General features: G+C 48.2%; 1 protein-coding gene across 1 annotated transcript; it reads left to right on the top strand.

The window, feature by feature from the left end:
- The first annotated feature begins 1,107 nt into the window (after positions 1–1,107).
- FCAMR (Fc fragment of IgA and IgM receptor) lies at positions 1,108–23,995 on the top strand. The gene is made up of 7 exons (XM_032422496.1): positions 1,108–1,140; positions 15,722–15,782; positions 17,232–17,375; positions 20,303–20,641; positions 21,552–22,308; positions 22,944–23,062; positions 23,693–23,995. The coding sequence occupies exons 2-7, from the start codon at positions 15,749–15,751 to the stop codon at positions 23,872–23,874; spliced, it is 1,575 nt and encodes a 524-aa protein (XP_032278387.1). The 5' UTR covers positions 1,108–1,140; positions 15,722–15,748; the 3' UTR covers positions 23,875–23,995.
- Positions 23,996–25,929: the final 1,934 nt, after the last annotated feature.

Genomic DNA, 25,929 nt, shown 5'->3' with positions numbered 1-25,929 from the left:
GGAGCTGGGAGAGAAGCGGTCCTGGGGCTGGGGCGCTCTGAGCATGTGGGATTGACCTTGTGCCAAGCATTTCCGGTGAGAAGCTCCGGGGAGGGTCCTCTCCACCAGCACTTTCTGAGATCCTCACCTACAGAGACACTAGTCCTTGCGTGGAAGGTGTAGATGCTTTGATAGGTCCAACAGGCTCATGAAGAAGATGTTGGCTTTCCAGATGATACATCCATTAGTTGTCAACCCTTTTCTTTTTCTCTTCCTGTGAATGGGTTGAATTTTGTCTGCAAAAAAAAAAAAAAAGAAAAGATAGGTTGAAGCCCTAACTCCCAATACCTCAGAATGGCCTTATTTGATCATAGGGTCATTAAAGATGCAATTAGTTGAGACGAAGCCAGACAAGTAGAGTGAGCCCTCGGTCCAACAGGGCCGGCGGAGAAGAGAAGAGGTATAGATTGGAGGCATGCTGCCACAGGTCGAGGGATGCCTGGGGATACCAGTAGCTGAGAAAGGCAAGGCTGAATTCTCGCTTAAAGGCTTCGGAGGCATCGTGGCCCAGCCCACACCTGGATCTTGGACTTCCAGCCTCCAGAACTGTGAGACAGTGTATTTCGGCTATTTTCAGCCACACAGTCTGTGGTGCTTTGTAACAGCTGCCCTAGGAAACTGATGCTCTCCCTCTCACACTTTCGCTGATCCCAAAGTAGTATTAGTATCTACTGCTGCGTAGCAATCTTGTCATGCACTTAGCAGCCTAAAGCAACACGTATTTATTATCTCATGGTTTCCTTGGGTCAAGCGTCCCAGCAGGACTTAGCTGAGTTCTCTGTAAGGCTGCAATCGAGGTGTTGGCCATGGCTGGGTTCTCACTGAGAGCTCGACTGGGGAAGCATCCACTTTCAAGTTCATACGATTATTGGTAGGATTCAGGTCCTTGTGGGTTGCTGGATTGAGAACCTCAGTTTCTTGCTGGCCATAGGTCAGAGGCTTGCCACATGTCTCTCTCCACAGAGCAGCTCACAACATGGCATCCGGCCTCAGCAGAGCCAGCAAGGAAAAGAGTCTCCTTGCAAGATGGTGTTATGATCTTACGCATCTTCATCGTGGAAGTGACCCCTCATCACCTTTGCTGTGTTCTGTGGGTTAAAAGTAAGTCACAGCTCACCTCACACTTGAGGGAAAGGCATAAACATCCTGAGGTAGGGGTCTGGGGGGTCATGTTCTATAAGAGGGTGGACAACACATTCCTAGGTTGGGTTTCCAGACTGAACTTCCAGGGGCTCAAGTTTCTGTGGTTCTCCCTGGTCACTGTCTCCCCATACACCCAAAAAATAAAGAAATATTTTTTCCTCCCCATTCCCAAATGGGGAGCAATTTCCCACTGGGCTGTGGGGTGACCCCCTTCCCAATTTTCCCCATTTCTCCCTGCAGCCAGTTGGACCATGACGTAGAAGGAAGCCCCTAACACCTGGGGCAGGAGCAGAGCGTGAAAGCTGAAAACAGGCTGGTCCAAGGGAAGGACAGGCCGTGTTTGTCCAGAATTTGATGGGTATTATCTTCCTTTGGGGATGAAATGAGCCACTGCTCATGCTCATCACCTTTTCCCTTGACTCTGCTTCTGGGCTCAGGGTCATTCCACTTTATGGCAGGGACAAGGGACAGTGTTGTCCTGATTGTCCATGTCTTTACATTTTCCCCATCCTCCTTTGCAGTTAGGCTGGAGCCTAACTTAGCCTAAACAGAGCAGTTTAGGCTAAGTACGTTTGGTGTGGTGCTCCTGGGATGACGAAACGAAAAGCCAGTGTGTCTTGTCCATCCCTTTTTCCCCTGAGTCAGCAGGCATGGAGGCCAAGTGCTGAGAGGGCGATGCCACCAGATGGAGGGAGCTTGGTTCCTGAGAGGGGGCGGTCCTGGAGAGAGCCCTCTGCCAACCCACGTGGGATGTCACTTGCATGACAAATAAAGTTTGGGTTGCTTAACAGCCCTCAGGCAAAACATTGCAAAGAGCAGCTCAGCCAACCACATTTGAAACATCCAGGACCTGCCTTGGGATCAAAGACCTACTGGGGCCCCTCAGATAATGACATGGACCATTGATCCTGCTCTATGCGATTTATAAGCCATGTGACCTTGGGCAAGTTATTTCACCTCTGTGCCTCAGTTGCCATACCTATAAAATAGGGTCCTCCCAGGACCTTCTCATACGGCTTTTGTGAAGCATAAATGAGTAAAACATACAGAGCAGAGGAACAGCTCCCAGCTCACTATCTGTGTTATTGGCTGGCATGCAGGCATATACTCTGGACACCAAGGGGGTGCTCCCTTTAACCTTTTCCCCAACCTGTCAGCACAGGTTCCTGGGGGCTTCTCCTTGACCCAGGTAAAGGACTTGGCCACCCACCTCCAAAACAAGTCCACACTTAACATTCTTCCTTGTTGCCCAATTCCCTTCCTAGCAGGCATTCCCTTCCTTTGCTTAACGCTAGAGGGCACCTCATGCCTGGCACCATCCAGCACTCCAGCTGGGGTTCTCACTCCCTCCACTTGGCAGCCACAGGGGCCCAGCAGGTGGCTGAACTTGAACCTGGAACATATCTGAAGGAGATGGGCTTTTCACCCATCACAACAGCCAACCAACCAGCTCACACACTCTCCAGACCTGGCCTGGACCACTTTCATACAGCCCTATTCTTTTCCTTCTGTATAGTTACCAACATTTGTAATTATGTACTTGTTTCCATGCTGATCAGGTTAATGTCCTTCTCCCCCACCACACTGGAAGCTCCATGAAGGGAGGCACATATCTGTTTTGTTCACTATCCATTTCCGACACCTAGCATTGTGTCTGGTATATTTCTTTTTTTTTTTTTAATTTTTTTATTGTTACGTTAATCCCCATACATTACATCATTAGTTTTTGATGTAGTGTTCCATGATTCATTGTTTGTGCATAACACCCAGTGCTCCATGCAGAACGTGCCCTCCCCAATACCCATCACCAGGCTAACCCATCCTCCCACCCCCCTCCCGTCTAGAACCCTCAGTTTGTTTTACAGAGTCCATCGTCTCTCATGGTTCTTCTCCCCCTCCGATTTCCCCCCCTTCATTCTTTCCCTCCTGCTACATTCTTCTTCTTCTTTTTTTCTTTCTTAACATATATTGCATTATTTGTTTCAGAGGTACAGATCTGAGATTCAACAGTCTTGCACAGTTCACAGCACTTATGTCTGGTGTATTTCTTCTCCTCCTCCTCCTCCCCCTCCTCCTCCTCCTCCTCCTCCTTTTTCTTCTTCTTCTTTTTCCTCTTCTTCTTCTTATTCTTCCTTCTTCTTCTTCCTTCTTCTTCTTCTTCTGATTTATTCATTTATTTGAGAGAGAGAGTACGTGAGCAGGGGGAGGGGCAGAGGGAGAGGGAGAGGGAGAGAGAATCCTTGAGCAGACTCCCTGCTGAGCAAGGAGCCCAATGGGGCTTGATCCCAGGCCCCCAAGATCATGACCTGAATCGAAATCAAGAGTCGGCATTCAACCAACTGAGCCACCCAGGCACCCCTGGTGTATTTATTCTTGATAAATACTTGAGGACTCATTAAAGTCATCCCTCTATCTCTTCTCATGCCCCCGTCCACCCATCAACCCCCATACCCCCAGACTACTCATCACTACCATCCCAACCTCATCACCTTGGGTAATAGTCACATTTTCCTAACAGGTTTTCATTTTTTCCAAATGTTTACGCTCCAATACATTTTGTCCACTCTACTGCCCTGCTAAAAAAACAACTGTTTTCAAGACATTCTGACACACAAATTTATCTAGAAGGGAGAAACTTAGGAGGAGAGGGTGAACTTTCTTGAGGCCCCAAGATTCTTATTTATGCAGTGAGGATAGTAATACTGACTTGAGGGGTCATTGCAATGCTTAAATGAGATCATGGCAGGCATGGAGACTGCGAGAGATAAACATTCAATAAAGGATAAATATTTGTGTCAGTAATATTCTATGATTTTAACCCAAAGAAATGGGGACTATTTAGATAAGCAAACAGAAGACTTCAGTGGACTAGTTCAAAGGCTAATGAAAGAAGGAGTAGATTTAATTTTATATTTTTCTTTCTAGAATGTTTAACTATTACCAATAGGTAGGTATTAAAAGTAGTTAGATTTTTCTCAGCTAGGATTTCCTAAAAATTGGAAATATTTGAAAATGGAATTGGCTTTGTGTGAGGTCCCTGGCGCTGGAGGTAATCAAACTAAGGTGGTTTGCCTCTCTTTTAAAGATGTCTTTGAAGATTCTGCACATCAAGTAGAGACTTGAGTTAGGTCATTTCCAAGTTTCCCTTACACTTTATAATCCTATGATGATTTATGATTCTATGAGAATCCATTCCTAACTTTTCTGGTCCATTGAATTCTCTCACTTTTTTGAGGTTTCATTTTTTGGAATATATGTTTATATTGATATTTGAGTTTTCAAGTTCCTTCCACAATGAGGTAGTAAGTTTCTGGAGGATGTAACTTATATTTGTGCCTTGCTGCCCTCTCCCTAATGCACACAGAATTATGCTGGATAGTCACTGAATGCTCAATGAAGAGTAGTCAGAGGGGAATGGGGGATCCAGACAGGTCTTGCTTTTAGAGAGAAAAGCTCCCATGCTGAAGTAGGTGGGCTACAGGATTCAATCCCCTTCTCTCTTTCAAGATAAACCTCTGCTGCATAAATTGAACATTTAGGAAGGAGATAACCACAGGAATATTGGGGATCCTCTACATCACTTTTTGAAATGCAAAGTGAGGCTTCATCATTTCTTTAGGTATCTTTCATGTAGAAATTATTAAAAAAAAAACCTCACGTGAATAAAAGATTAAGGTTAATGATCTCTGAAGAAAATTTACCTTCTCAAATTAAGTAATTTTTTCACTGTAGAGCTTGAAAGGTGATAGTGTGAACAAACAAGCTTTATTTAGAATTTAAATAGGAATGAAATCCCCCATCATTATGGAGCTTGTCCCGCTGTCGTAAATCTGGAGGCTAAATACATCCATTTGTTTCGATATAAATCGCCCTTGAGAACTCCCTTGTTATCAATTCCTGTGGGATTTCAGGCAGGTTGGGCTAGTCCCATAATCTCTCTGTAAAGGAAAGCTGAACCTGTCCTTTCTATTTCATACACATGAACAGGCTTGAGTCCAAGGGGAATGGAGGCATTTGTAGAGGAGATGGAGCCCTAGAACCTGGGATGGGACATCTAGGTGGATGATCCCCCCCAAATGTTTAACTCCCAGATTCTTCTAAACTCTCTGAGCCTACAGAATTAGCCTGCCTCTCCCTATTAAGAGCTAACACTACTGTTTCTATTCCTACTCCCACCTTGCTTGAAGATACTTCAAAGACCTCTCCCCTCCATCTCCCCTCCTAGTAAATAGGCTTATAACTAGGGTTAAGTCACAGCATAACCCAGCTGGGATGTTTTGGCCCTGATATTGGAAGAAGGGTGTTAAAAAGCAAAAATCAACTGAGTAAATTGAAAGATAAAATTGGCTTTATTTAATGATCCATGAAGCAGGCAGCATACTATCCTAGCAGACAGAAAGGAGCTCTGAAGAGTTGTACAAAATGGAAGACTTTATAGGCAGGAGGCAGGGCAATGAAGTTATTCTAGCAAAGAGTGAATTGTTTCAGGAAGGTCACCTTCCTTTGGGGGAAGGCAGGGGTCTATCCGGCAGGTTACCTCACTAGTGCTAACCAGGTAATTCTAGATTAACTGATTAAAGGTTGCATTCCTGGGAGAGACTGAAACTACAATTGTTAGATATTAAGTCTTGGTTTGTTGATGTGGGGCTTAGCACAAGTGACTCCATGTTAGGCCTTTCTTTTTTTTTTAAATAAAAGGACTAGACCTCAAATGAGCTGTAAGTCCTACTCAGCAGGTACAAGCAAGAGTCAGAGGAGTTCATATGGTATTGGATTCCGAAAATGCTAGATCAAGGGAGGCTGAAACAAGATAAGATAGGGAAGAGTATATTGATTTGGAGGGAAATCCAGGGATACAAGTTTTAATGCCTGGCAGGGACTTCAGGAGGTATATGACCATGCTGTTCAAAAGGCTCCTAGAAGTATGGAAAAAGTGATGACCCAAGATGTATGAACTTGAAATGCCAGGACTGCCCCAGGAAGCAGTGGAGGAAGAAATGAGGGGGCTCAGGAAGTGAGCATGCTAGAGTGGATATACTGGAAGACTGGAAGACCTACCAGATGATTCTGTTCTATGGGAAGGCCTAGGCAATACATCATTCACAAAGCTAAAAGAAATAAGCTAGTGAGAAAGATACCAGCATTATCAAAAACTCAGTCAAGACTCTCTTCTGTAAGCCAGGGCTAAAGGTAGGAGAAGTAGGTAGAGAATTTGGCCAGGGCTAAAGGTAGGAGAAGTAGGTAGAGAATTTGGTGATGATAGGTCCAGAACCAAAAAGGCCAGATGGATGCAGTTATTATGATGAGTAATAGGGTCGGTGTGGCGGCCAAAGGGGCCCGACTCACAGACAGTAATGGGGATGATTAAAAGAACATGATATTCCTAGAGGCAAAATAGACACTCAGCTAACAAAGCTATTTCTTAGCTTGTACCATTAGAAGAAGTTAAGGATGGATGACAAGGAGTCTAAAGGCAGTGGCCCCAATAACATGTCATGATCTCTTTCCCATTTTCTGGACCTGAGCTAATTTTCAGACTCAGATTCAACTAGATTCTCAGGAGACAAAACCCTGCAACACCACAGCAAACATACACAGTAATGATTCCATAAGTCCTTTCCAAAGGAACCCGCAGTCATTTATTTGGGGAAATGTATACTGGGGAAGAGGGATTCCCAAATGTTTGATGTTAGAACATAGAGTCCAAGCTGATGTGATACCCAGAGAACCAAAGCATCATCATGGCCCCCTATTCTAACTAGTGGGGCATATGGGGGCCACGTAATAAATAAAATCCTGGCCAAGGTCTGGCTTACAGTGTGCCCACTGGGTCTGAAGATACATCTAATGGTCTAATGGTAATCTCTCCAGTCCCTGAATGAATAATTGGAGTTGACATGCTTGTTAGTTGGATCATTGGGTCTTAGGCTTGTGCAGTAAGAACTGTTGTAGTGAGGAAGGTCAAGTGGAAGCCTCTGAAATGGCCCCACCCACCATCCAAGATAACAAATACGAAACAATATCACATGATGGGGGGATTGTTGATATTAGCATCACACTTAAGGTTCTAAAGGATGCAGAATAGTAGTTCCCATGATGTCTCTTTCAATTCAATAGTTGGCCTCTGCAGAAACCTAGCAGACCCTGGAGGATGACTATAAATTACTGCAAACCCAATCAAATATTGGCCCCAATTCCAGCCACTGTGTCCATTTATCTATTACAGCAGAACTGACATGGCCTTGGGCCCATAGTATGTAGCCTTGATTTGGTGAATGCATCCTTTGCTATTCCCATCAGAGAAGAAGATGAAAGACCATTTGCATCTATATGGGTAAATAACCCATATATTGACAATTTCCCAAGGCTATGTTAAGTCCTTTGCCCTCTGTCATAATATAGTCCAAAGGGATCTGGACCATCTGGGCATCCTGAAAGATGTCAGCTCGATCCATTATTTATTGATGATATTACGCTAATTAGGCCATGTGAGCAAGAAGTGGCTAGCATGTTGGAGGCCTTAGTAAGGCCTCCAGGGGATGGGAGGTAAAACTTATGAAGATCAGGGGACTGTCACATTGGTAATATTTTTAGGGGTCTAATGATCAGGGTCCTGCCAGGAAACCTCCTCCCAGTAAAAGACAAGATTCCATCTTGCACCTCCCACCACAAGGAAGGAAGCCCATACTTGGTGGGCATCTTTGGTTCTGGAGGCAGCGTATACCACACCCACAAATACGGCTCTAGCCCATACACTAAGTGGCAGGAAATGCTTGCTCAACCTTAAAAAGAAAATGGCAGGTTATTTTACCAGCAAAATAAGTTTATTTGGAAATAGGAGAGAAATTGCAATTCAGGACAAGCAAACTCTGGTGAACCATAGGCAAGTTCAGAGAGACAAAGGGAAGGTCAGCTTTTATTAGGTTTTAGGAGGAAACTGGGGAGGGTTGTTTTAAACCAAAGTTCACTGGAGAAGAAGTGTTGAAGGTTGCGGCAGGTGCTCGTTGCCATACGGGGTGGTTGGTGCATTGTTGCTGGGGCGGGGAGAGATCTTCCTTCTTTTTCTTAAAGGTAGGAGGGAAATTCCTATGTGAAACATGCCCTCCCTTGTACATATAATTCTTACCACCCCCCGCCCCCCCAAGCAGGCTGCAATGTAGTTCGTGCATGACAGCGCCCCCTTCAGGGCTTCCTGGCTCCATTTCAAATGAGTATTTCACAGCTTCTGCCTTTGAGTGGGGCCCAGAGCAGGGAAGGCCTCTGCCGCAGGTCCAGGCTGACGTGTCAGCAGCCCTGCCTTTTCATATCAGAGGTATAGGTGTTGGGGAAAAATGCTGTATGGAACTTACGGCAAGTCCCAGGGGGTGGGAGAATCACAACGTAGTCACATAGTCCCTGGGGGTCCTTTGGCAAAGCCATGCTGTGTGCAAGGGAGATTAATGTGTCTTTTGAAAAACGACTCCTGGTGTGATACTGGGTCCCGGCAGAGACGTAATCCCTGAACACAGGACCCCGGATGAGTGTGCATCTGCAACTGTCCATCATGAGCTGAGAGCTATTACCCACATGAAGTCTTAAGGTCAGGCAGGCCGGCAGCGGTTCATCGTAAATTGGAAGTGGTACAGCTGGGTCTGAGCAGTGGAAGGCACGAGCAAGCTGCATGAGCAAGTAACCCGGCCCCTCACTTCGGCTACACCGTTGCACAAGTGTCCCCCCTCCCTCCGAAGGAAGGGCCACACAGGCGCATCCCTGATAAACCACATGGCAGCAGAAGACACAACCTAGGCTTCACTTATGGATGAGTTCGTTCGGTATGTGGGTTCAAGGTGAAGTGAACAGTGTGTTACAAGGAGTGGCCTTGAAAAACAGTGGCAAGAGAAAGTCCTTCCAATAGGCAGAAGTTTGGGTTGACGTTCTACTTTGTATGGAAGGAAAAATGGATGTTAGAACAGATACAGAGGCCTGGATGGAGAGAGATTGAAAGAAGAGTTGGAGACACATGGGTGGACATGGGAGTGGCGTGAAGTGTGAAACTCTTTGCATCACATGCTAATGCCCAGCAGAGAGCACCCACCTTGGAAGAAGCCATAGATTACCGAGCAGACAGAATGACTTGGGCACCTGACACATCAGCCAACTGCAGGCCCTGGCCACCGAGGTGCTGGCACAAGGGACACGTGAGGGATGCAGCCCCAGTCAGAGGGACGGGGCTGTGCACGGGCTCCCACAGGCGGCGTAGCCTCCAAAGAACCCAGGCTGAGTTCAGCCTTGTTGCTCATGACCGTCCAACCTGCCAGCAATAAGGCAGAGCACCTAGCCCCCCATCTAACACCATTCCTCGGTGGCAAGTTAATTACTGGGGGCCCCTTCCATCCTGCAAGGACTCAGGATTCATTATCACAGGACAATGTCTATTCCAAATAGCATCATCATGAAATGATTCCAACCAGTAAGAAATATATTTGTTTCAGTCCCCAAACTCGTCACTCCAGAAAGATTGTGCTGAGAGCTGTTGATCATGATTTCCTGCAGCCATCTATGCCAACGTCTTAGGCGATACTCCTATGAGCTATGAAATGATCTCCCGGGGTTCTTTCCTCTGCGCTTTTACCAGTGGTCTGTCGATGAACTTAAACCATCTCAGCACTTGCCCAACTGCCTTTGGGATGTCTTCTGTATTTGGAGGGTTGTGAATGTGGCTGGATTGCAATCTTTGCTATCAGCTAAATGATGTGGAGGTTGTAAAAGCCTGCTAAATATCATTATAGAATGATTACTTGTGCTATACAAATACTTTCTTCTCTCTTATCCTTTGGAGGAGTGACAAGTCTCATAGTTCACCTTCCTCTATGAATTTCTAAGTGATCAAGGCTTTGTAGTGGTAATCAAGGTGTTTTTAAACAATGCTTTTTTCAGCATCCAGTATTCTCACCAGAACTTGAGTTAGGCAGGGGGAGAAGGGCTGTGTCTCTCTTGCTAATAACTAGGATAGAATAAAGCTTGCAGGGGCGCCTGGGTGGCTCAGTCAGTTAAGCCTCCAACTCTTGGTTTCGGCTCAGGTTGTGATCTCAGGGTTGTGAGATCCAGCCCCAACAGCATGGAGTCTGCTTGAGATTCTCCCTCTCCCTCTGCCCCTCCTCCCACTCTCTTTCTCTTTCTTTCTCTCTCTCAAATAAATAAATAAAATCTTTAAAAAGAAGAAAAACGAGAAAAGCTTGCATACGTAGGTAGAGCAGCAGAAAACTTTGCAGTGATGTATAAGGAGGAATGTAGGCTTTGACTATGGCCATGTGGGTGCATAAAACATCTCTATATATTGCTCTTAATTTATTCATTAGAAAACATGTTTTGGAGAAGGAAGAGATCAAAACAGATTGTGTTGTAACACAAAAGACTTGCCTTGCCTTGGTTAGCTGGTTTCTGATTTTTACTTTGTTGTGTCTGTTTAGCAAATAAAGTCCTTTGCTAAAATTGGGATTGGGGGATTGGAGGTGGGGGGCAGGGAGTGGGCAAAACTCTTCCCAGATCTGACATTTGGTCTCAGTATTATTTAGTTTTTCCTGGAGTCTGGGACCTGGAATCAGAAGGTCAGTGTCATAAACCTATGTAAAGATGCTTCCCATGGCTTTGCACTAAGCAAAGCAATTCAGTTACACTCTCAAGAGGAGTAGCCAGGACAGAGTTTTCTCCCCCATAAAGCTTTAGAGAGGGAGCCACTGTGGCTCCAGGTCAGTGCTCTGAAAACTGGCCCAGGGCTTTACAACTAATTGGACTTTACTATGGCTTATGTCTTTAGTAATCAAGAAGTCTCCAAAATGTTCAAAAGGTGATAAACTAGAAAAAATATCCTTAAGGATGTAAAATGACTGCGTGGTTTATAAAACAATACAATTTGACAAATATTTATTTTAAAATACAAAATCAATCCAGACATGTCCTTAGACAAATTGATTTATTTTTAATCTTTCAAATGCCAAAATGATCAAGTGGCAAAAGAAAAAAAGAAGAAAAAAAGAAAGAAAGAAAGAAAGAAAGAAAGAAAGAAAGAAAGAAAGAAAGAAAGAAAGAAAGAAAGAAAGAAAGAAAAAGAAAGAAGAAAGAAAGAAAGAAAGAAAAAAGAAAGTAGCAGACCACTGAATAGATGAAAACCTTCAAAAAGGACCTTTTTTGAGGCTTTGATCATTAAAAGACACCTGCTCTCTGTTGCTGTAAGCTAAACTATTAATATTATTGGCTGACGTTTATTGAGAATTTGCAACATGCAGGGAACTTAAGTTATATGGATTGTCACACTTAATCCACAAAATAACTTTATGAGATAGGTGCGATTATCTCCCGTTTTCAGATGAGGAGAACAAGGAGTAAAGCAGTTAAGTAATCTGACCCATATCACTTTTCCAGTAAAATGTAGGGCTGGGATATTAACTTGGAAGGAGTCTTAACTCCAAAGTCTATGTAGCCAGGCATTAACCCTCTCTACCACCATTCAATTCTGGGGATAAGCAGGGCCACCATGTACAGCTCTTCAGGTTGTGCACTGTTTAAGCATGCCACAGCTAAGGGGATGCATTTCCATTGTAGATGTCTTCAAACTTATATGAGAGGTTGCAGGTGTTTGTGAAGATCTGGACCTTCTAACCAAGTCCTGGTAGAGTGACACACACCACTGTGCACTCAGAAACTGGCACACACACGAGACCACCTTGTCCCAGCCACACTCCAGGCAGCCCATGGTATTGTTTCTTTTCCTCTCTTATTGCTTTCAGTGACACAGTTCCTACCCACAATCTGTCTTCAGACCTGGAAGGGAGAATGCATAGACAATATGTGTTGCTATCTATGGTTATTGTGCAACAATATATCAACTGCCTTGATTTTTCTAAAGAAGAAGTGCCCTTTCTAATTGGCCCAAGGGTGCTACAGTGTCCATCAGGGGCCTGGTGAGCATCCTTCACTAGAGTCCGAAGTACCTCCATCCCTTGGAGCTCCTTAGTTGTCATTTTGATGTCAGTTTAAAACCAACAGAGGTAGGCATTACATCTTTTACAAGGAAGAGAACCCACTCATGACATTTTTTCCAAAGCAAAATGTTGGGGTATTTTTAAGCATGTTGTTGTCCTCCCGGATGAGCCATGCTGGTCAATGCTCTCTTTCCATGGAAATCATCTCATTTCCTGTATTGTGCTTCGTCTGGAGCATGAATTAGGGACTACCAGACGTGCAGTTGACCTGGAGTCCATGACCCAAACTGGCTCTCCTGGGAGCCGATGGGGCCAGGCCAGCAGAAGGCACCAGCTGCCCAGCCAGACTACCGGGGAATTCCTCTCCTGAATTTTCTCCCCTCCCCAGATTGCTGCATCACTTATCCTCAAGGGGCCAGCTAAACTGGGGCATCCTGAAAAATCTGGGGCCCTGGACTAGAGGGGAAATGAGAGATGGAAGGATGTGGATCCTTGACGTCACTGTCACCACCCCTAGAAAAGTTCTGCAAGAGTAAGTGACAGTGAGGACCACAAGGAACCAGGACCGGCTCCTTCCTAGAACTAGCAGGCAGGGCGCAGTGACTTGCTGCAGGTGCGGAGAGGTGAGGTGCAGAGCTCCATCTTGCCCTTGGAGCTTCTTGGAGCTCCAACTGTTTCCAGCACTCCAGGGCTGCTTCTCAGACTCAAGGTTAAAGAAAAGAAGCTAGAAGGTGTTCAAACACCAGCATCTCAAAAAGAGAGAGAGTAAAAGAAAAGTCCGGGTGGATTTTATCTCTGGACTGAGATGGCTGGAGAAGCCTCAGCTAAGCCAGGAGAAGGACAGGTGAGACTCGACTTTCTCCCCAGAGGCTGGGGTCTTGTCTCTCCCCCGGGGTGAGGGGTGGTGGTGGTGACTTGCAGCAGCAACTCTCAAATGTGCATTCAGGGGCCTTTCCTGGAGCAGGCTGGGCTCATGCCCAGGAGGCCAGGGAAGGACCATGGGGTTCAGCCCACAGCATCTCCCTCCTGCCTCCCCACTCTCCTGCTCACCCTGACTCTCCCTCCCACCAGAGTGCATGATTCCTTTGAGGCCCTGAGTCATGTGGAACCAACAAATGTCAGAAAGAGAAGGAGACATGGAGATCACACAAAGTTCTTCTGCTGTAGTGGAGACAAGGATGCATTTGCTCTAGGTCATTCTATCAGCCATGGGCAAAGCGAAGGCTCCAGAGTCCTGGTTCCATGCACTTCCCTCTATATCACATGGGCTCTTTTGCTTTCTTGTCTGCTGCCCCAGGGGTAGGGAATAGGAGGGAAGTGGGGGGGGGGGGCAGTAGGGATTTGGGGAGTCATACGCCAGCCTGTGCTGGAGATGAGGTAGATGCTCTTCCCAGCAGGACAGAGGGATGAGAGCCGCCCCCCCACGTAGCCCTCATACCCTAAAGTGCTGTGCATTATTACAGAGGCCTGTAGCCCCAGGCTGCTGAGTTGAGGCTCTCTGTATCCTGGAGAAAGGTTTTCTGAAGGTCACTGGCAGGGTGGATGGCTTGGAGACATTTCCTCGAATATTGTCCTTTCAGCCTCTAATCAAGGCTGATAACTCCCCGGAGACCTTTTATCTCACTCTGAGTTTCCTCATTGCCCCTCAGGGGCGAGGTAGCTTTTGCTCCCAAGCCTGGAGATTGCTGCGCAGGTGGACTTCAGAGGAACTGGGTGGTGTGGTGCCGAGACTTTGACCTCAACATGTGCCGTGTCAGCACCTAGTGTGTTAGAAAAACAAGCCCCAAGGAACCTGGGCTTGGTGGATATTAATCAAACAACAGATTAGGCACAGGCACACCTGGGAGAGCCTCCAGGTGAAGGCAGGCAGCCAGAAGCTCTGGACGGCGGGGAGGGCCTAGGCTGCCATGGTGGTGCCCAAGGCAGGGGCATCGCTAAGAGGGCACGAAGGAGGCGCGAGGAGCCCGAGGACCCTTCCAACTTCCTCCGCTCTCGGGGCTCTACCTGGATAGAGCAGGCCAAGGCTTTAGGGGAGATGGCTGGGCGGAGCCAAGCTGAGGTGACAGTTCGCAGCTGCGGCACCAACCCATGGATTCTACCATTCTCCTGTCCTCTACTCTCTTCCTTTGCTCTTCCTTTCCTCTCCCGTTTCTCCTTGCCTCCCGCATTCCCTTTCCTCCTCCTTTAGCCTATGTCCCAGCCTGGCCACTGGCCTTGTGTGGCTTAGTCTCGTTGGGCAAGGGTGGGTGGTAAGGGTCTCCTGCGCTTGGGCCAGACCACTGATGGTCTGCACCTGTTCTCAACATTAGTGAGTGGGGATTAGAGGGGGAAGGAGACTATGATCGCTAACTTAATTTGCTCTTCTTTCTTTCTTTCCTCTTCTTTCTTTCTTTCTTTCTTTCTTTCTTTCTTTCTTTCTTTCTTTCTTTCTTTCTTCTTTCTTTCTTTCTTCTTTCTTTCTTTCTTTCTTTCTTTCTTTCTTTCTTTCTTTCTTTTTCTTTCTTTCTTTCTTTCTTTCTTTCTTCCTTTCTTTCTTTCTTTCTTTTTAAATGTATAGGTCCTAAGAACTGCAGGCAGTAGATAGATTTAAAGCACAGATTTTGAATCAACCCAAAAGCATCCATGAAAACCCTAGGGGGAATACAAATGAAGTATAATGTACAATCTCTGTCTTTATAATCAGCAAGCAATAAAAGACTACTGAGTGGGGATCAGTATGGTGTCTCTTCCGAGAGTGGTCCATTCTTGCTCCTGCCCCATGCTACATCCGGCCCCAGAGCCTGGGGGTAGAGTGATGACACACAGAGTCCCACCAGGCCAGCAGGAGAGACGAGAGTAAGGGGAGAGCAGCGTGGACTGGAGGACAGGGAGGGCTTTCTAGAAGTTGTGGAGAAGAAAGAGAATAGGACCCTTGTGCCGACAATTGCACGTCCTGAGAGCTAATTTCTAAGTCCTTGTTACCACCAGAGGCACCCCACCAGCAAAACAGAAAGCTTCTCTTGAAGCAACCAATTCTCTTTCTGCAAAAAAGAAGGGGTGAGAAGGGAAGAGGGAGGGAGCTACTCTGTACCCAGCACACTGCCAGCACTTCTAACACAATCTAGTTTCAGTTGTGCAACAACTCCCTGACGCATGTGCTCATTCCCCCAGGGGAGGAAGCTGACCCCCCAAGGCCCCACAACTCCCGCCTACATTTAAACTTCAAGGGTGTCATCTTTCCATGACACAAGGCTCCCCCACGTTCAGAGCTCCACGCTGGCAAGTGGGTGCGGGGGCTGGGATCCTACAGGGGGAGTTCCAACTCTTCTGAACACAGAAACCCCAAGGGTAGGGACCTTTTAGTCTTGGTGGTGGTGACCCGGGCCAAACACGCATGCTTAGGAGTGGGAGATGGAGTCACGCTTCTCTCAGGGAGGGCAGTTCCCGTCCTACTCTTGGTGACATATAGTGCATCCAGCCACAACACTGAGCACACTGAGGTCCTCCAGTGAGAAAGGGCTCACCCAGGTCTCCCTGCTGCTCACCCCAGCTTCTCACCTGCCCCCCTCAGGCTTCTTCAACTACAGTGTTTTTTGCAGGTCGCCAACCAGAGGGCAGGTTGGAAAATGCCCGTCCTCCTCACGTTGTGCCTCTTACAAGGTGAGTCCCAAACACGGCCCAGATTCGGAGCTTGCAAAACCAGCCCTGTGCCTTCCAGGCTGCGGAGATTCCTGACGGGCGGCTCAGCGGTGGCGTTGACCGCTGCCTCAGTACTTTGGGCATACCCCTGGCTCTCTCTCCCGGGTCCCAGACCATGCAGTGCATCCAGGGAGGGGACAGGTCTGGGTCCAGGGGGGAGTGAGAGACGCAAGAGCTCACAAGAGAGGGCCGATGCCTGCTTTGCTCATTTCTAGAATATTCACTGTTAGGATATTCCCAATGTTTCTGCTCTCTTCCCTTCAAGTTGATGACTGAAAGTCGGCTGCATTTGCAAGATGAGGGTTCCAGAGCATACACACAAGAGACAGAAGGGGCACTGCTCATTCCCACTCATTCCAAAAACACTCAGTGCCAAGCCCAGGACTAGGGACTTAAAGATGCAGACCTGTCCTGCTCAAAAGTGTTCAGAGTCTACGAGAAACTGGTGGGTAAATAAAATTTGCATCTCTGCATCTACTGATTTAGTCAGCACACATTTATGGAGGGCCGACCACGTGCCAGTCACAAGGGACAGCTGGATGGAGGACAGAGTCCTTGCCCCATAGGTTCTGGCAGGCTGGTATGATGAGGCTGGCCAAGTATAGATCAGGCTCAAATGACGCATGGCCCTGTCTCCGTGCTGTGGTGTCTAGATTTTATTTTGATGGAAATGGGGAACCATTTAGAAATGTGGTGAATATGTGCCCAGAGTGTCTGGTACCTAGAACTTAGTCCTGAGTACATACTGAACGAATAATCATTAAATGAATGAATGAAAATGCTCTGGTAATACCAAAAAAAAAAAAAAAAAAAGGGTGAATAATTGTATTTGGCTTATAAACAAATCAGAATTTTAATGAACCAAACGTTCATTCTGAGCAAGAACTCTCTGTCATATAATCACACCATCTCTTGATTTGAATCTCCCACTAGCCGCCTTTGAAAATTTTTCAGTAGAAGCAGGTGTCCCCTGCCCCCAGATGAAAACTCAGGCAGGCCCATGATTTTTCTGCTAACATATTAATGTAGGTAAGAGTCCTGACTCAATTCCCTTAAGTCTCAAATGCTGAATTTGATACTTCTAAGGGTGCAGTTAAATATTTTGGACAGCATTTCAGTCTTCCTTCAAAGATATGCCCCCTCAGCCCCCCAAGGCCTGCGGTCAGGAAAGCAGCACAAGGGATGGGGTGGCCCCCTCTCCGCTGTCCCTCTCCTCCTTCTCCTCCCCATGTTGGCAGCTGACACGTGGGACTCCAGCAGGGTCACAGGAGCCAAAGGGAGGCGAGGCAGAAGGCAGGGAACTCTTACTTGATGGCAGTGGCAAGGAGTTTAGAGCTGGCTCTTCCTCTTATGGCTGCATTTGTGAGCTTAGGGGGTCCCCTGATGGTTCATCTCCTCCCTTTGCCCCAGGTTCTGCTTTGACCCCTCCACACAGAAGACCCCATCTCAGATGCCGGTGGAAGGGCCCTCTGCCCTCCGGGCCCCACCTCTGGGCCAAGGAAACACTCGCTCCTTTCCCACCCCCATGCCACATGGAGGAGACAGCCACAGCAGGTGCAACCATTTTCCCTCTGTCCTGCCTCAGACCTCTTGTGCTCTCTCAGACCAAGTCGGTCTCTAGTCCCTGGGCTCCCTCCATCCACAGGGCCCCCTCTCGCTCCTCCCCGGGGGAAGCCAGAGCCACAGACAACTGTAGGGAAGTGATGGCGGAATGAGTGCAGGGCCCCCGCCTCCACTGAAGGGCTGAGAATCTGCGTCAGGGAGCCCAGGTGGGTACCACGTGGATCCTAAAATGCTAGCCCACAGGTGACTAAGAAAACATTCCAAAGTATTTATAATACATACCAAATATATTCCCAATTATATATAATATAATATATATACACCTTAATTATATATAACTAAGAGCTACTGATCAGTAATTCACCAAATGAGTTCTCAAGGGCAAGTAAAACTTGGTATTAAGAAAAGAAAAAATGTTCATTGCAAGAGCTCATTAAGGATTCTTTTTTTTTTTTTAAAGATTTTATTTATTTATTTGACAGAGAGAGAGATAGCGAGAGCAGGAACACAAGCAGGGGCGTGGGAGAGGGAGAAGCAGGCTTCCTGCCGAGCAGGGAGCCCGATGTGGGACTCGATCCCAGGACCCTGGGATCATGACCTGAGCCGAAGGCAGATGCTTAATGACTGAGCCACCCAGGCGCCCTCATTAAGGATTCTTAATCAGCCTTCTCCTGCGAGGTCAGACTGCCCCATCCTGCTGATGAACGGGGCAGAGCGCCTCTCGTATGTGCCATGTGTAGATTGCAAGGATTCATAACTAGGGTATGAACACTTTATCAGGGCGCCATCACTGTTGTCCCGGGACTGTCCTTGTTTGTAATTGTGAATATTCTTGACTGTTAAAGGTAAGTTGCCATTTAGCTTTACTAACAATGGCACAGTAGGTGGCATGTCATTTAATCAAACCTACGGTGAGTACTGCTACCGTCATATGGCACTGTGGCCTCGAGGCTTCCTATGATTAGACCTCAAGACATACGTAGCAGGCAGGCCGGCTTCATGAGCATGGGTCTTGGGCCGTCATAGGGCCCCATACTCGGAAGGTGCTTGGTTTAATGCTCCGCTATCACCATAGTGAACAGGGGTTAATAACCTCCGAACAAGGGGTTCTGCATTTTCATTTGGCACTGGGCTTTGCGATTCTGGAGCCAGTTCTGGCAACAGGATATTAAACTGAACCTTCTTGGGGCACCTGGGTGACTCAGTCCGTTGAGTGTCTGCCTTCGGCTCAGGTCGTGATCTTGGGGTCCTGGGATCGAGTCCTGCATCAGGCTCCCTGCTCAGCGAGAGCCTGTTTCTCCCTCTCCCTCTGCAGCTCCCCCTGCTTGTGCTCTCTCTCTCTCTCTCTTTCTCAAATAAATAAATAAAATCTTTAAAAACAAGCAGAAAAAACCTGAGCCTTCTTGGCTTCAGAGGGCCCTAAAGACATAGAACAAATTGATAGATGCCAGGCACCCACATCCTAAAGCAGGATGTTGAAGCTCCTGTGCAGGACTGTGGCGAGGACCGCAGAGCGGGTTGTGCAGCCACAGCCCCCCATGTAGCCATCTGAAGAATCAGCAGAGGGTAGCCGAGCTCACCAGAAGAACTGTTTTGGAGAGAGATGCCGGGGTGTTGGGCTCGCCTCCACCTGCGCCCTCACGTTCAGTCAAGTAAGAGAAGGAACTTGTAGAAAGCCACTCACCAAGCTGTCCCATGTCCCAGCTTCTCCTGATGGCAGGGCCAAAGTGTGCTTCCCGTGACCAAATGTGGGACCTACAGAAAGGAGCTGGCCTTGGGGGCTCCACCACAAAGGCCACCCAGAAAGGACGGGGACCACCCAAAGAAGGGCAGGTGGCCCGAAGTCATAGGTGTGGTGGTGTTGGAGGAGGGGCAAGAGGCCAGCAGGAGAGGCAGTTCTTACAAGGAAGGAACTGCAGCCCGAGGGCCGGTCTGGGAGGCAAAAGTTCTAGGAAGATCTCTGGCCATCCCTTGTGCCCGGAGAACATGGCGACCAGACCGTAGCTCTCCCCCTCACCTTCCCCTCTGTCCCTCCAGATGCAATCCCTGAGGGGCCTAAACAGCAGTTTTGAATAGAGGGAAGAGTAGAACAAAGAGACAAGAGTTGCAACCAGTCACTGGACTGGACTGGATATATCGCTCTTGACCAGACTAGACTTTTTCCTCCCCATGTAAGACTATGAAAGTTACTGTACCTGAAGTTATGCCTGAGATTTATCAAGGAGCAGAGCCAGTATGAAGAGATAGTGCAAGAACAAGCTTTGTTTCTGTTCGCACCAGGTCAAGTTCATGTCACTCAGTAAACAGGCCGTAGGTGCATTCAAGCATGATTTATGCCTATGGCCAAAGCAGACATATTTACGGTATTGTTCATCTGTGCTTGGATGGTGGTACGTGTTTCTATTTCTACAGAAAAGTGTGGTGTGAACTGGTGTGAACATTTTTCAACCACCGGTCTGGGGATGGACCCGCTGAGTGGTCCAGGATTCTTGTGTTTAGGGCACCCTTCCCTCTCAAGGGAAAGCACGCTAATCTGTCCTCACCTCCTTACCATCTCTCTTGGGTTTTCCATCAAACAAACCATAGTCCTCCCATCAGATGTTGACCCAGGCTCTGGACGGACTTGTATGAGAACGTCCGGCACATGATAGGCGCTAGCTAAATAGTTGGTCAGAGTACTCTTGCATTTCTGTCTCTCAGATGGGGCCTTAGATACAGCTCCATTCCACAGTTGGGGGTACTCCTGATCCAGTGGGCTAAGCTCTGACGCATCCATATTGATTCTTCTTCGCTTCACTTTCATGAAGGCATTTTCTGACCTGTTCCCTAAATCTGGCAGAGTTTGGAGCTTGTAATTCCCCACACAGTGACTATACCCAACACTCCCTTTCCTTTGACTCCCCCCACCCCGCCTGCAGATGCAAATGCACTAAAGGGCCCGAGGCTGGTGTCTGGGGAACCTGGGGGAGCTGTCACCATCCGGTGCCATTACACCCCCTTGTCCATCAACAAGCATGTGAGGAAGTACTGGTGCCGCCTAAGCCCCGTGACGTGGATCTGCCACACCATCGTGTCCACCACCAACTACACTCACCTCGGCTACCGTGGCCGCGTGGCTCTAGCAGACTTCCCGCAGAGAGGCTTGTTTGTGGTGAGGCTGTCCCAGCTGTCCCCGGATGACGTGGGGTGCTATCGCTGCGGCATTGGAAACAGAAACAACATGTTCTTCTTCAGCATGAAGCTGACCGTCTCTGCAGGTACGGGCTGATGGCTGCTGGGTCAAGTCTGGTGACGAGAATGCTGGGAAGGAGAAGGTGCAGGAGCCGACCGACAGGTCCAGGAGGGCTTTAAGCCTGAGGGGGGTGGGAGGTGATGAGGAAAACCTGGGGGTAAAGCAAGGACTTTAGGAAGTAGCCTTTCATTTCAGAAAGAAATTACCTTCAGAAAGAAGGTAGATATTCGGAAAAACTGCCTAAATGAATGCATGCAAGCTGTCCCACCCACATTGCCCCAAATTCTGTGGCCTGAATATTTGGAGAGGACTCCAAGAAGGGAGTGAATTGAAAAATGTGGCTTTGGCTCACGATGTCTCTTTGTTCAGGCAAGCAGAGCAGGTAAGATATTCAGGACAGAAGAGGTTCTTCCTGAGACCGAGCCCCTCAGCAGACATCTGAGAAGCTGCCAGGTCCATGCTCTGTGTGGTAGGTTCCAGAGACATGACCTGGAATTGGGCACCCAGAGTCCATGGAAGGGGGCCCAGGCAGTGGCCAGCCAGGAGAGGTGGCACGTCAGGGGGCAGGCAGAGCCTGGCGTTGCACTTGTCCGGTTAGATGTTGCCCTGACCATCTGCGGAGATTGCCTGCTCTGTCTGAGGAGCAGTATGTGGTGGGCTGTGGGAAAGGGGCCAGCATGGGAGTGCAGGAAGGCTCGCAGAGTGTATGTGGGCATAAAACAAGGAGAAAGGACCATAGAATGTCAATATTTGCAACAGGCTAGAGAATACACCTGGTTTTCCCTCATTTTTATTTTCTCCATCATATTGACCAAAGACTGTTGCTTAGTGAGGTCGCATTCTTTGGAGCAACCACCTTAAGCCTGGCATCCTTTGCTAAATCCTGCAGGCAGCTGGGGTAGCCTTTCCACATGGTCTCCCTCTGCCGTTCACAGATCCTTCCAGCACCATCCCCACGGCCACTCCGGCTACCGGTGAGCTCGTCATGGGATCCTTTGGAACGTTATCACCAGCGGCCAACAGACGGACCTCAGGAATAGCTCAGACAATAGAAAGCCAGGGGACAGGATGGGACAGAGTTGCTCTGACTCCAGGGACCAACAAAACAACAGTGTCAGCTGAGGGAAGGCAGACTCCAGGAACAACCGAGGCAGTAGCTCTAGGGACGGCCAGCCAGGTAGAGGGTTCTGTCTGGGCAACAGTCCCCACTCCAGAGAGTCCGGCTTCAACAATTGGAGGTGTGTCCAGTACAACAGAAGGTGTTTGGGTGTGGGACACCAGAGGCTCAGTAGCGAATAGGGCGAGGCCCCGCGAGGAAGGGAGGGAGACAACTACGGAGGCCGATGGGCCACCTGAAGAAACAGAGGGGGTCAGAACAGCTCTGGATGTCACTGGGAAGGTCATAGGGACCAGTAGGCCATCAACTCTGGTCTCAGAAAAATGGGTGCAGAAAATCCTGCAAGAAGTGACAACTGTTTCTAAGCCACAAGACCTGGGCTCCGCTGAAGGAACTACCACAGCTGCAGGTGTGTGGACCCTGGGGCCCACCAGCATAGAGATGGCGTCTGAGGAAGGAGCCACCGAAGGGGACCTAGACATGCCTGCTGGAGACAGCGATCCCCAAGCCACACAGAGCCAGGCCCCAGCTGCTAGGTCCGTGAGGCTCTTGGGCAAGGGGTCCTCCATGATGAGGTAAACTCCTAGACCTTCGTCTTGGCTGGGGCTCCATATCTGCCCCACTCCCGGCTTGCTCCTCCGTGGGCTGACCACTGTACCCCACTCCATCTGCTCACTTCTCTCTTTATAACCCCACGACAGCGAAGGGCAAGGACCATAAAAATCGCAGACCCTCTCTTGTTCCAGAGTCTTTTCATGTGGTTTTCAAGTAAAAATCTAAACATCAGGAAAAGAGAATATTTAGGTGGAACCTTTGGGACTTTTTTTTTAAAAGATGAGGAAAAAAAGTTCTAGAGAGGGAGAGGTACTTGCTGAAGCCACAGGGAAAGATTGTGGCAGAGCCAAATGGCCAGGGTAGATTCCCTGACTCGCTCCGTCCTATTTCCCACTGTGCCACACAGTTGGGCCACACATGGGCAGTGCAGGAGGGACTGGGATTCAGGGCGTGGGAACCTGAAGACAGGGTTCTGGTCCCAGCTCTGCTACTCACCCGCTGGGGGAATGAAGGCAGCCGACTTCCCTCACCTCAGCTTCTCACCTGTAAAGTGAGGGGCGAGAGCCAAATGCCCTTCAGTCTCCTGTCCAGCTCCAACCTTCCCTCCTCTGTGCTCTTCCCCCTCTCCCCCACCCCCCGACTCCTTCCTCTCCAGCATTTCTCCAGGAGAGAAAAACATCTCTCGGATCCTGATTCTCGCCTCCACGGTGCTGTGCCCCCTTACACTTGTGGTTCTTGGCCTGTTGCAAAAGAAGCTCCGGAGAAACAAGATGAGTGAGTTGAGTTGAAGTAGCCCCAAGGCTGGGGAGGGAGTTTTCATTCCAATCGGACACCCTCAGGACTGGGTGGGGTCAGAGTTGGTGCCAGGACCTCTGGATATAGAAATGCTAAGTTCTAGTCGGAGCCATTTAACCACTCCTGGCCTTGGTTTATCAATGAAATGGGAGAATCATCTCTATTCTTATGCCTTGGTGACATCCCAGAGCTGAAGGAGAAGCTCTTCAGAGGATGGCAAGACAGATGCTAACTGTAGGCATGCGAACCACAGGAGCAATCCCAGACATGGATGGCAGGAGTGCTGGGACCAGATGTGGGGGCAAACTACACTTGTGCCTCTGCATGGCCTGGCTGAAAGTGTCTTCCAGCCCAGGTTTAAATACTCATAAAATGAGTGCTCCATGGTGGTTAGCTCTGATGAAGAGAGTATGAGATTTGTGGGAGCAAGTGGAAGAGGCTAAGATGATCACCCCCAAGGCCTGGCCCAATCCTTTTCAATCGAAGGGCTCAATTGCAATTCTTCTGTGTCAGGAAGTTCCCAATGTCTTGTGGGGGTTGGGGGTTGGGGTCCTCAGGGAATCAAATTCAGTTCCCAATCCCTTCACAGCATGCTCTGTGTCTATGCAGCTCAGGAGGCAAAAAGAACAGTAGCGGTCACCTTGATTCAGATGACATATTTCCTGGAACTGAGTCTCCAGCCAGCCCAGCTGCCCCACATGGAAAGGAATATCCTCCAGGATGACTGTCCTCCCCAGGCCAGTCTGACTGTCCCGGAGACACACCCTGGACGCCGAGAAATGGAAGCATAAGCTGCTCAGTCACCATGGAAAGAGAACCAAGACCAAACACCACAACTTCAACATTTTCTCATCCTTCCTCCACCTGTACGAAGGGGAGCTAATGGAGCTGGGGCTCCATCTGGGAAAGCAGAGGTTGGCCCTCCTTGGGCCCAGGAAGGTCAAGCATTTCCCACAGCCAAAGGTGATGCATGACTCAAAAAAAGCTTCAAGAAAGGATTGATTGAACCCTGGTGGAGGTCACCTAGGAAAGTGTGGAATTTCCCTTCCTGGGGGTTTGAAAAGATAAGAGGCTTCCGATTACTATAACTTCTTAGCCATCATTCCTAGCCCTTGCTAGCTGCCCCCTTTTCTGAAGTCTGTTAGCACTCAGCCTGCTGCACACATTTCATCATATTCACGTATACGACGCTTGCCTTCTCAAGTACATTCTAAGCTCCTTTAGGGCAGTTACCATGTTGGATCCACCTCACTAAGTCCCCAGAGAATGTCCAACTCAGTGGGGCCCCCAGTAAATATTTGTGACCGAAAGGCTGACTGGAGGGCATGGGTTCAGTGGCCTCTGAGATGCTCTGAGTCCCCTTCACTTGGGAGTTCCCCAGCAGGTGCTTTCTCCATAGAAACCAAAAAGAACAACCCCCATCCCTCAAATCATCTCTCCCCATTTGAGCCTACACTCATCATGCCATAGACCTTTTGACCCAGGCAAGATTTTCTGGGATTTTCCTAAACTCATGGATGAGGAGGGTATTTTTCAGTAGATTCTCACCTTCTTCATAAAGCTCTTCTTGTTCAACTGCTTATAAATCCTTGATATCAAGGACTGTTGATGAAGCTGGGAAATGGTCATTTTAAGAGGAGGGTGGTGTTAACAGACAAGGTGGCCAGAAGGAATTTTATGTGGATTCTGCTTTATAAACACTTCATTCCATGCCTATTGGGGAACTTTCACTCCACCCTTGGTCCCACTGTCTTTTCAGGGGTCACGTCTGCTCTTTTATTTTGCCAAATCTGTTAACCAGCTGTCTGAACTTGATGTTTGGGCAAAGCAGCCTTTGAGCAATGGGAGAGAAAGAAAGGAAAGACTCCAATGTCAAGTTGAGAATTGTCGGGTTGACATTTCCAGCAGGGTCAGCCCTGCCTCCTATGTAGTCAGCAACACTAGAACCCCTCCATTAATACCTCCTCACAGCTGGTGCTGAGCACAGACACTGTCCCCAGAAAATCATGGAGAGTTAGTGGTCAAGTTGGTGAGAGAGACCCCATTGTTTTGGATAAGTAGGGAAGTTGAATGGATCTAGCCAAATGGAATCATAGACTTTCAGAGCTAATAGATCTTTAGAGTCTAGGGTGAAGTAACTGAGGCCCTGTGGGGAGAAGTAATTTGGTTAAACCCAGTTAGTAGTAGAGTAAGGATCAGAAAAGGGAACTCCTAACCTTGATCTAGTGCTTTCTCCACTTTGCCATTGCTAAATAACCAATGTATCAAGGCAAAACTAATAAAAAAAATCAATGACACTGCGGTCATCTTGCTCCAGACCATTTTTGTGAACACTCTCTCAGTGACCAGCCTGAAAAGCCTGTAAGAGTGATAGAGGAGGTAGGACAGCCACATTTCCCCATTCAACCAATGAGGAAGCAGACCCGGGGGTGGGGGTGGAGGGTGGCCGGGGTGTAATACAGCCAAGGTCACTTGGCCCATTAGACGCAGGGTCGGGCTGAGAGCTCAGGCAGTAGAGGAGAATTCCACCTGACTAGTGTTTATGGGGGCATCCACAGAACGTGAGCTTCTCAAGATTGTTACGAGGTGTTCTGAGGGGGGGAAAAAAGTTGCAGTAGATCAAACAAGTTTGGGAAATACCGGTTAAACAGTAAACGGATTCTTATGCATACAATTTTTTGGAGCCTTTGATACACTAAAGGGCATTGTGAATAACCCTGGGGTGTGGGGATATGAGCGTTTCCCCAGCGTTTTGGACTCTGGTGTCTTGGTGAAGCAATCTCGCTGGCCTGGGTTCCTCAGATCGTTCTTTGTTGGGGAAAGCTGGAGGCACGAAAGCAGGGGCC

The sequence above is a fragment of the Phoca vitulina genome, unplaced genomic scaffold, assembly GCF_004348235.1.
Source record: "Phoca vitulina isolate PV1807 unplaced genomic scaffold, GSC_HSeal_1.0 scaffold26, whole genome shotgun sequence".
Classification (NCBI taxonomy): domain Eukaryota; kingdom Metazoa; phylum Chordata; class Mammalia; order Carnivora; family Phocidae; genus Phoca; species Phoca vitulina.
Note: the sequence above shows the minus strand (reverse complement) of the source record. Positions and strands in the feature narration are given on the sequence as shown.

What these genes read in the sequence shown, in the direction of transcription:
- FCAMR (XM_032422496.1), top strand. Translation starts at nt 15,749, where the DNA reads ATGCCCGTCCTCCTCACGTTGTGCCTCTTACAAG. An exon ending in GAAGCTGACCGTCTCTGCAG is followed by an intron (nt 20,642 to 21,551) that starts GTACGGGCTGAT and finishes TGCCGTTCACAG; the next exon opens with ATCCTTCCAGCACCATCCCC. An exon ending in AAGGGGTCCTCCATGATGAG is followed by an intron (nt 22,309 to 22,943) that starts GTAAACTCCTAG and finishes CTTCCTCTCCAG; the next exon opens with CATTTCTCCAGGAGAGAAAA.